The sequence below is a fragment of the Oncorhynchus gorbuscha genome, linkage group LG02, assembly GCF_021184085.1.
Source record: "Oncorhynchus gorbuscha isolate QuinsamMale2020 ecotype Even-year linkage group LG02, OgorEven_v1.0, whole genome shotgun sequence".
Lineage (NCBI taxonomy): Eukaryota > Metazoa > Chordata > Actinopteri > Salmoniformes > Salmonidae > Oncorhynchus > Oncorhynchus gorbuscha.
The window spans coordinates 62888892-62899546 of NC_060174.1; the positions used below are offsets into that span (position 1 = coordinate 62888892).

The following is a 10655-nucleotide window of genomic DNA, read 5'->3' on the forward strand; positions in this document are numbered from 1 at the left end:
TCCATTTTTAAAAATGTCTTTGTTCCTCAGTCAACAAATTATTTTGTTGGATATAATCTAGTTACTACTGAACCAATCTTGGAAAGAAATGAATTTATTCTCCATGCCGTTTCCACTGACACTTCAGACCGTTAGTTCATCACATTTTCATATTCAAAAGTAAAGTGGCAACTCCTGCACTTCACTACATAAACTTACAGATAATATGTACATTTATTTTGAGAGATAAAAGGGGTAGTCATTTACAAACAATCTCTTCAATGACAATGCAGAGATGAGGTTGTCCCCATTGAGTAAGTGAAGAGGGGCTTTTAGCTAGCCAGTGGGATAGAGAAGGTGTTGTCTCAGGGGGTGAAGGAGGACAAGTCGAGGGGGGACACCCTCCTGATGGGAGTGTTGTTGGAGGAGAGCGGTCCAAACAGGTCTGTGGTTGAGGACTCCGTCTGGTCTCTGACCTGGGAGATCTGTCGGAGCAGAGCCTTGCCTTCCTCACGAGCCTGGTGGAAGAACACACTGTACCTCAGACAAGACTGACACTACCTATACAGGACAAGCAGTATGCGTGTATCGAATTATATCAAATAAAATATGTTACAGGTAACGAACACTACCGGTTCAATTTGAAGAGGGAGCACTTACGTCGTTGTAGTCACAGCAGCGTTGTGCACAGAGTGACGCCTCGTCATAGAGCTTGTTTTTGAAGTAGTACTGGCCCAGGTAACGCAGGGCCGTGCTCACCTCCGCATGCTCCAGCTGCTCCTGTTGGCACAAAGTCTCTTTCACTGCAACAGACAATCTTTTCGTTTAAGCTGGGCTGAAGCGCATTTGGGTATACCTTCTTTCCATTTTTAGAAAAAGGCGCAGTGTCGTTATCCTCACAAGGAGGGTGTGCTATAGCAGGGATGGTAAACTTGTGGGGGGGGGTCTCAATTTACTGTTGAGTTGGCATAGTAGAATATACCTGCTTTAAAACTGCAACATTCTCTACAACCATGGCAAAAATGTGTAGAGCTACACAAAATGTTATCTTTGCTGTCGAGAGGTGGGGGGGGGTCCACAAATGTTTAGCTCGCGATGTGGGTACGCAGACGCACAAACAACTGCAGCCCCTCATGAGGAGTTTATATTTTATATGGCCCCCACCCTCAAAGTTGCCCATCCCTATACAGAAAACAGGGTGCCAATAATGTTGACCCCTCCCCATCTTTGAGACTTGTTTTATAAGTCTCTTTCTCTGAGCATTTGTATTACTATAAAATGATTTGATTTCAGGGGAAAAAAACATGCATGAAATTAGGCATTTATACAGTCTTTCCCCTCATCTTTATCAAGGGTGTCAGCAATTATGGACCTGACTGTATATGCACACACAGAGGACAGTTAGGTTGCTCACCCCACAGGAGAAGATGTCTTGGATGTATATGATATAACACTGGGCTGCGTCATCAGATTCGTTAAGCTGCTCGTGAAGTCTGTCAACAACAAAAAAAAACAAGCACAACTGGATTGAATCCCGGCACCAAGTCTCAAAAACACATCATTAAGCGGGTACACACAAGTACACACTAAGGTCTCCTTACTTTGCCAGCTTCAGTAGGGCCATCCTCTCCACGTCCCCCACAGAGTACGCCCTCCAGTAACACTGGCCAAAAAGGAAGAATAGAACTTAAAATGACAAAAATATAACATTGAAACATACAGGAAAAGGAAAACTAGTGACGGAGATGGTGCTGTTGCTAACCTTCTTGGCCTCGACGTGCTGTGAGAGTTTCTCGTAGCTCTCTCCCAGAGCAACCAGCATACGAGAGTCATTGGGCCTGGGGGCCACATTGACACGTCATTCACACTACAGTATGTCACCATTTGGCAATACACTTAACTACACGATAAAAAGCACCAACAAGAAAAACTCTCCCTTGTTTTTGTTTTTTTTACACAAATGCACACCTGAGCTGGTGGGCCTTTCGATAGTAGTACAGGCAGTAGAAGGGCATCTTGAGGATCTCATAAGTCTGTCCCAGGCCATACCAGGCACGGTAGTCTCGCTTGTTCACTTCTATAGCGTGCCTGAACAAAAAACATACACAGAACTATTAAAAACCCCCAAGGGGATCAACTCCCCCGGGACCCATAGGATGAGCCATGCCATAGTGGAGTGTCAGTCTGACCTGTAGGCCTGGGTGGCAGCGGGCCATAGTGAAGTGTCAGTCTGACCTGTAGGCCTGGGTGGCAGCGGGCCATAGTAGAGTGTCAGTCTGACCTGTAGGCCTGGGTGGCAGCGGGCCATAGTGGAGTGTCAGTCTGACCTGTAGGCCTGGGTGGCAGCGGGCCATAGTGGAGTGTCAGTCTGACCTGTAGGCCTGGGTGGCAGCGGGCCATAGTGGAGTGTCAGTCTGACCTGTAGGCCTGGGTGGCAGTGGGCCATAGTGGAGTGTCAGTCTGACCTGTAGGCCTGGGTGGGAGGGGGCCATAGTGGAGTGTCAGTCTGACCTGTAGGCCTGGATGGCAGTGGGCCATAGTGGAGTGTCAGTCTGACCTGTAGGCCTGGGTGGCAGCGGGCCATAGTGGAGTGTCAGTCTGACCTGTAGTGTGCCATAGTGGAGTGTCAGTCTGACCTGTAGGCCTGGGTGGCAGCGGGCCATGGGCAGTCTGACCTGTAGGCCTGGGGCAGTGTCAGTCTGACCTGAGGCCTGGGTAGGCCTGGGTGGCTGACCTGGGGGCCATAGTGGAGTGTCAGTCTGACCTGTAGGCCTGGGCCATAGTGGCAGTCAGTCTGACCTGTAGGCCTGGGTGGCAGCGGGCCATAGTGGAGTGTCAGTCTGACCTGTAGGCCTGGGTGGCTGGGCCATAGGGCAGTCTGACCTGTAGGCCTGGGTGGCAGTGTCAGTCTGACCTGTAGGCCTGGGTGGCTGGGGCCATAGTGGAGTGTCAGTCTGACCTGTAGGCCTGGGTGGCTGCGGGCCATAGTGGAGTGTCAGTCTGACCTGTAGGCCTGGGTGGCTGCGGGCCATAGTGGAGTGTCAGTCTGACCTGTAGGCCTGGGTGGCTGCGGGCCATAGTGTAGTGTCAGTCTGACCTGTAGGCCTGGGTGGCTGCGGGCCATAGTGTAGTGTCAGTCTGACCTGTAGGCCTGGGTGGCTGCGGGCCATAGTGTAATGTCAGTCTGACCTGTAGGCCTGGGTGGCTGCGGGCCATAGTGGAGTGTCAGTCTGACCTGTAGGCCTGGGTGGCTGCGGGCCATAGTGGAGTGTCAGTCTGACCTGTAGGCCTGGGTGGTAGTGGGCCATAGTGGAGTGTCAGTCTGACCTGTAGGCCTGGGTGGCTGCGGGCCATAGTGGAGTGTCAGTCTGACCTGTAGGCCTGGGTGGCTGCGGGCCATAGTGGAGTGTCAGTCTGACCTGTAGGCCTGGGTGGCTGGGGCCATAGTGGGCAGTCTGACCTGTAGGCCTGGGTGGCTGCGGGCCATAGTGGAGTGTCAGTCTGACCTGTAGGCCTGGGTGGGAGTGGGCCATAGTGGAGTGTCAGTCTGACCTGTAGGCCTGGATGGCGGCGGAGGTGTTCTTCATCTCCATGTACTCGTGGCCCATCAGAGTCCAGGCCCCCAGGCAGCGAGGGTTCAGCTTCAGAGCCCTCTGGAAGTACAAGGCTGCCTTTTCGTGCTGCGACCGCAGGCTGTAGTAGTTCCCTACACACAGGACAGACAACACTTGAGCACTGGTTAGAGACAACACTTGCACTCTTAAGACTGTTGGGAGGTCTAGTTTCAGTCTCATTGTTTGGTCTGGGTCTTGCACTGAACATAGTAAGAGTTTTGATATGGGTTCATGTCTGGAGTTGAGGTGTGGCTTTCGGTCCGCTGTGTGGTGACGGGACCCTTACCGATGACACAGCAGGTCTCTACCCTGTACTTGTCTATCTCCACCAGGTTGTGGGCCAGGTAGCTGAGCTCTGGCTTCATGCTCTGTGGAAACAACAGACACACAGGTTCATAAAAAGACAGAGAGACTTCCAGATGGAGACAGGCATTACTGTGGTGCAGCAGTGGGGTCTCACCCTGACATAGAGCAGGTTGGAGAATGTGTCCATGTTCTCAACGCGAAAGGGATCCTGCTCCCGCAACTCATTGAACAGAGCCAGAGCCTGGTCAATATCTAAATGACGAAAGAAAAGCACAGACTCGAAGATGGATCAAATGCGTCGGGAACTGCTTGAGGAGGTTAATAATACATTTGTCCATAGTGCTCATTTATATTGATAAAACAAAGCGTGAAATAAACCCACCGCGGATGTTGTGGTAGGCCACAGCGATCTGTGACATGATATATGTGCTCTTGGAGAAACCTGCCTCTATCAGGCTCTGGTATTTCTGCAGCGCCTCTTTGATCATCTGCAGCTCTGTGTACATGTGGGCCATGAAGAAGTCTCTGATCCAACAGTCTGGCAGAGACAGGGACTTCAGCTGACGAAATGGAGAGGAGGCACAAGTATATTAGTGGAATATTCCATAGAAGCCCATGTTTTGTAGTCTAGTAGATCTGGGAACTACTGTAGTTGGGTACAAAAGAGAATCTGTTGAAGTTGTGAGTACGTGTGCGTTACCATTTCAATGTTGGTGACGAGGTTACAGAGCTCCAACCACGCTCCCCAGTGTAGAGGTAAGGCATGGGTCGCCTCCACAAACACATCCACCGCCTCCTTCAGCAGATCCAGCTTCCGCAGCACCACCCCATACCTGTAAACACACGCGCGCAAAGACATTACAGTTTTAAGAGGTTAAAGAGTCACTAGGCATGTCCAAGTCCACTGAGTGGGCGCGTGTGATATTGTGGGAGGGGCTTACAGGTACAGAGCGAATCCGTCCAGCTCTCCAGCGCTGTGTTTCTTACTCAGCTCCACCCTCAGCTCCCGCAGAGCCTCGTTCCGCACCTGACCTTTTTCCAGAGGCCCTGCAAGGCAATCACAGACCAAAACAAATAGAACCAATCAAGACATTGAACTCTGTCTAGAGACAAAGCTTTGATTGAGGCGGCAGAGAAAGCTTAGCTCCTCACCCAGGCTGTCCACTGTCTCATCGTCTTTTTTCTTTTCCCCAGACTGGAAAACAAAGGAAAAATAAGAGCCTGTCAGAATTGACAGGCTACATACAGGATGGCCATCATGGAGGAGTTGCAAGGTTTCAGTCAAAAATCTCTATTCTCATTTTTTTTTTTTTTTAAGTAGATTTCTAGAGGCGATGTTACTGTGAATGCTGAAACATCATCTCACCAGATAGCGGGAGTACATGTACAGGAAGTATGCTTTCTGACTGCAGCAGCCCCGAAGGAAGTAGGCAGCTCGGTCATACTCTTTCAGGTCAAAGTAGGACTTGGCCAGGCCGAGAGCATCCAGATCCTGAGCATCCTCCTACAACCAGGAGGTCAGACAGAGTAAAGAGAGACAGTAACAAACATTCAAATGACCTTCAATTCAAAAAAGATAAGCAGCTTGTTCAAGCATTTGTGAGGACAATTTTATCGTGAACTAGCCATTACTGGACACAAACCTCAGTAAAAAATGTGGGTGGGGGTAGTTCATTCTTGGGCAGGGGGTCCAGGGAAAATGCCAACTCTGATGCCCTGAAATATTGTCACACAAACATCGGTGGTATCACTGACGTGGTTCATTCTGTGTGTTACCTACTGTATTCAGAAAATATAAAGGCTTCATGTTTGACTCTGGAAAAAATAACAGGATGACTAAACTTGCAAGCTATCATGAAAAAAGGATCAGACTATTTCCCCTTCTCTTTTTTTTTGTCGGAATGGTGCTATTACCGGAATGTGGACAGTCAGAACCCGGAGTGGTGTATGGCTGGGGGAAAAACGCAACTCAATCCAGGGATGGAATGTCGTTATACTCATCATAATCATCCCTAAATGATTAAACGTTCATTGAGAAGACTGAAATACGGTTAGTTTTGAATTAAACTGCCGTTTTCACCAGCATGCTAGGGTAGCTAATGCTAGAACAGCCCATTGGATTCAATGAGAATGTGACGCGTAGTGTCCGAGTGAGTAGGTTCCAGAAGTGTTGTTAAATCCACTGGATTGCTTAGCATTAACTAGCCTAGTATGCTTACGAAAACGGCAGTTTAATTCAAAACTAGCAGTATTTCAATATTCTCGATTCACCTTTCATCATTTCAAGATGATTAGGAGTAGAAAAACATATTCCTTCCCTGGATTGAGGTACGTTTTCACAGCCATATAATTTACAGCTCTGGCTGTCCACATTCAGACAGCACCGTTCCGATGAATTAAGACAAGTCAAGCGATAACATTAACGAGAATGTTGGATCTTTTTGGCTAGCTGGCTAACAACTGTGAGATCACCAAATCTAGCTATTGTATACTGAAAGGAACAGTGATCATAATAACGTAACGAAGAGCGCTACTTACCATTTCACGCTATGTACAAGTCCTCTTTCTTTACAAAGCGATATTACAGATATCAGTTGTTTTTTTATTTGAACTAAATCACCAAACTCACTACACAAGGCCGCCATTTTTCATACCATGCTGGGTACGTCATGAAAACACAAGTTGTGATTGGACAGCGTTTTGACCAATCACATTTTAGCTCTACCTTTTCTGCATTTTATCTGAAGGGATTCTTTACATGGTTTTTATTTTTAACAATGTAAAACAGTTTTAGACATTTGTTGGAAGTATTTTAAGAGTAGGCTACCTAAATAATAAGATGGAAATCAACTACAATGCAGTTCATAATTTATTCAGGGGGTGGCAGCATATACCACAGAACACAGTTAACGTTTACAGAATGCTGCTTTGAAAGACAGCTAGACTGTGTACCCTTGTGATAAAATGAGAGAAAGCAAGCAATCACAAAATCCCAATTCCCCCTCTAAATATTTACTGTCCTCGATTCAAGGCACAATCAATGTGCCCGTACCTGTGCCAGAACCTGGCACATTGATTGGCTCTTGCATTGAGGACAGTGAGCTTAAAATCCAATCAACGTACATTTTTGGTGCGTTCAATTTGTTACGTTGCGTGACGACGATTTAAACGACACGTTTCCCCTAAACGGTGCGCACAGTTCTTCCACAACCTTTTGAGGTCCGTTTACTCCCGATTGATGTGTTGGTAAGATGTGGCCTGATCAATATGGGTGTGACCATTTGAAATGGCAAAACTCCCGTGAAGCACACGAGTCCCTCTGGGCCACCATAATCACAACATTCATCAACTGGTCGTTCAGTACAGTACCGTTTCCGTTTAATTAAATGTTGAACACACAGTTTTGTCTTACTGAATGCACCCCTGTTGTGTCTGCTCATGTTGTGCCCTCTGAACTTCACATATGACTTGGCCCTTCACAAACATGGCTGACAGGTTGAAAGCAAGATCATAATGCATTTCTTGTTGAAACACGACGCAAAGCCTCTTTGCCCGTTGTTGCTTTCTGAACAGATTGTTGCTTTGATAACACTGTGTTTGATGCTGCTAATCTGTAGTTTGCTATGTGGAGCACAGTCTTGGGTTTGTGGCATGCTACAGCGGCATGGTTCTCCCTAGAAGCCTCCTCTGGAAGACCTCTTAAGCGCTTTTAGCAGGACGCATGGTTTTGGAACATTCAGACATAAATATGCTTAGGTAGAACAAACATGCATCTCTGACATGTAGAATAAGGAATGTAAGCTCTATTTGTAATATTTATATCTGCAACCATAGCCGAGGGAAGTAGGGGCGCTGAAAATAATAAGGGAAATAAATGTAGAAAAATGTATGTTTTGACAAAAGTAGTGTGCACTGGGCCTTTACTAGTATTAGCTGACCAATATAGACCCCTGTAGCACAGGCAACAAAAAAATAGTCAGTGTCTCCGCTTTGGCAAAAAAAGGTAGTTGTATAATTAAGAACAGTATCTTGCAGGATTCAATAGTTGGAATTGTAAGAGTTGTTGCCCTGTCCCTTTCTTGTCATTAGAATGGAATCCAGAAATAACTAAATCCTGTCCTCAAAAGGTGCAACGTTATGCAACGTTATGGGCAAAGACACAAAACATCCACATCAAATGAAATATTTTTCTTGATCAAATGACATGGAAAACAACCACATTTTGTTGTGCAGTATTAATTTACCATCCTTACAAACCACTTAATGTAAATGTACATGACTGTATTTGTAAATGTACACGGCAGGTTTGTACCTGCAGACTTTCTATCACCATGAAGAAAAACAACGACCAATCCAGTAACTGAGTACATTGAGACATCAAGTGGTTTGTGATGATGTGATGTGATGATGTGGCTCAGTTGGTAGAGCATGGAGCTCGCAATGCTAGGGTTGGGGGATTGATTCCCACTCAGTAAGTTCCTCTGGATAAAAGTGTCTACTAAAAAGGACTGAATAGACCAGTTATCACATAGAGATACGTTGCATTTCAAGAAACTGGAAAACGCATCAAGCATTTTTATATTCCACAAGTATTATCAGATTAACTGTTTTGTACAGATAATTATCAGACTCAATTTACAAATGCCGGTAAACACTTGAATACATTTAGTTTAATATTTTTCACAAAAGTAGTGCACTGGGCCTTTACTAGTCCTGTATTAGCGGACCGATATAGACCTTCAGCGTGGGCAATTTATTTTCCCTGCCTCCCCTAAGTCCACCTCCTCTCAGTTGCTTCTCTCTCTCTCTCTCTCTCTCTCTCTCTCTCTCTCTCTCTCTCTCTCTCTCTTTTTCTCTCCATTTCCCTATATCTCCTCTTGTGTAGAAGCCGCTTTAATAGACTGACAAGGTAATAAAGTATTGTCAGAGAGTTTACAAGTGCAACCACATGGCTCACTGAGCAGGTTGAAAGATTCACAATAAGACAGGTTATACACCCGCTCCCCATCATCCTCCTCCTCTCTCTCTCTTTCTTTCTCTATTTCTATCTCTATCTCCGCTTCTATCTCACACACACACACACACACACACACACACACACACACACACACACACACACACACACACACACACACACACACACACACACACACACACACACACACACACACACACACACACACACACACACACACACACACACACACACACACACACACACACACACACACACACACACACACACACACACACACCCTGCAGGTAGAGCAGTGAACTGCGTGAGGAAGTTGCTCGGAGACTTTTGAGAATGCTGTGTAATTAAAAGGGACAATATCCCACTGGTGTGCCTGGCTCTATTTCTGTGCTCGGCTCTATTTCTGTGCTCCACAGAGCACTACACCATGGGACCCAAAGCCGTGTACACAGAGATAGCCTCCCCTGCCACCTCCACCTCTCTCAGTCACACTCTCTTTCATGACACGTCCCTATTCTCTTTCGCGTCAGATCAAATTTGTCTTCATCTCATGCGGCTCTGTATCCTCACCCCTTCTTCTCTTCTGGTTGTGTGTGTGGGCTGAGGGCACAATGTATGCAGTATATTCTATTACATTTACATTACATTTAAGTCATTTAGCAGACGCTCTTATCCAGAGCGACTTACAAATTGGTGCATTCACCTTATGACATCCAGTGGAACAGCCACTTTACAATAGTGCATCTACATATTTTAAGGGGGGGGGTGAGAAGGATTACTTTATCCTATCCTAGGTATTCCTTAAAGAGGTGGGGTTTCAGGTGTCTCCGGAAGGTGGTGATTGATTCCGCTGTCCTGGCGTCGTGAGGGAGTTTGTTCCACCATTGGGGAGCCAGAGCAGCGAACAGTTTTGACTGGGCTGAGCGGGAACTGTACTTCCTCAGTGGTAGGGAGGCGAGCAGGCCAGAGGTGGATGAACGCAGTGCCCTTATTTGGGTGTAGGGCCTGATCAGAGCCTGGAGGTACTGAGGTGCCGTTCCCCTCACAGCTCCGTAGGCAAGCACCATGGTCTTGTAGCGGATGCGAGCTTCAACTGGAAGCCAGTGGAGAGAGTGGAGGAGCGGGGTGACGTGAGAGAACTTGGGAAGGTTGAACACCAGACGGGCTGCGGCGTTCTGGATGAGTTGTAGGGGTTTAATGGCACAGGCAGGGAGCCCAGCCAACAGCGAGTTGCAGTAATCCAGACGGGAGATGACAAGTGCCTGGATTAGGACCTGTGCCGCTTCCTGTGTGAGGCAGGGTCGTACTCTGCGGATGTTGTAGAGCATGAACCTACAGGAACGGGCCACCGCCTTGATGTTAGTTGAGAACGACAGGGTGTTGTCCAGGATCACGCCAAGGTTCTTAGCGCTCTGGGAGGAGGACACAATGGAGTTGTCAACCGTGATGGCGAGATCATGGAACGGGCAGTCCTTCCCCGGGAGGAAGAGCAGCTCCGTCTTGCCGAAGTTCAGCTTGAGGTGGTGATCCGTCATCCACACTGATATGTCTGCCAGACATGCAGAGATGCGATTCGCCACCTGGTCATCAGAAGGGGGAAAAGAGAAGATTAATTGTGTGTCGTCTGCATAGCAATGATAGGAGAGACCATGTGAGGTTATGACAGAGCCAAGTGACTTGGTGTATAGCGAGAATAGGAGAGGGCCTAGAACAGAGCCCTGGGGGACACCAGTGGTGAGAGCGCATGGTGAGGAGACAGATTCTCGCCACGCCACCTGGTA

General features: G+C 47.4%; 1 protein-coding gene across 1 annotated transcript; it reads right to left on the bottom strand.

The window, feature by feature from the left end:
* Positions 1-73: 73 nt before the first annotated feature.
* LOC124006436 (cell division cycle protein 23 homolog) lies at positions 74-6572 on the bottom strand. Its single transcript, XM_046316453.1, has 16 exons — positions 6438-6572; positions 5543-5615; positions 5266-5403; positions 5052-5094; positions 4841-4946; positions 4600-4732; positions 4282-4459; positions 4054-4151; positions 3880-3961; positions 3532-3685; positions 1948-2067; positions 1742-1817; positions 1581-1642; positions 1394-1472; positions 640-759; positions 74-497 (listed from the first exon to the last, which is right to left on the bottom strand). Exons 1-16 carry the CDS (start codon positions 6542-6544, stop codon positions 345-347), a joined length of 1722 nt encoding a protein of 573 aa, XP_046172409.1. The 5' UTR covers positions 6545-6572; the 3' UTR covers positions 74-344.
* Between the last annotated feature and the right edge of the window lie 4083 nt (positions 6573-10655).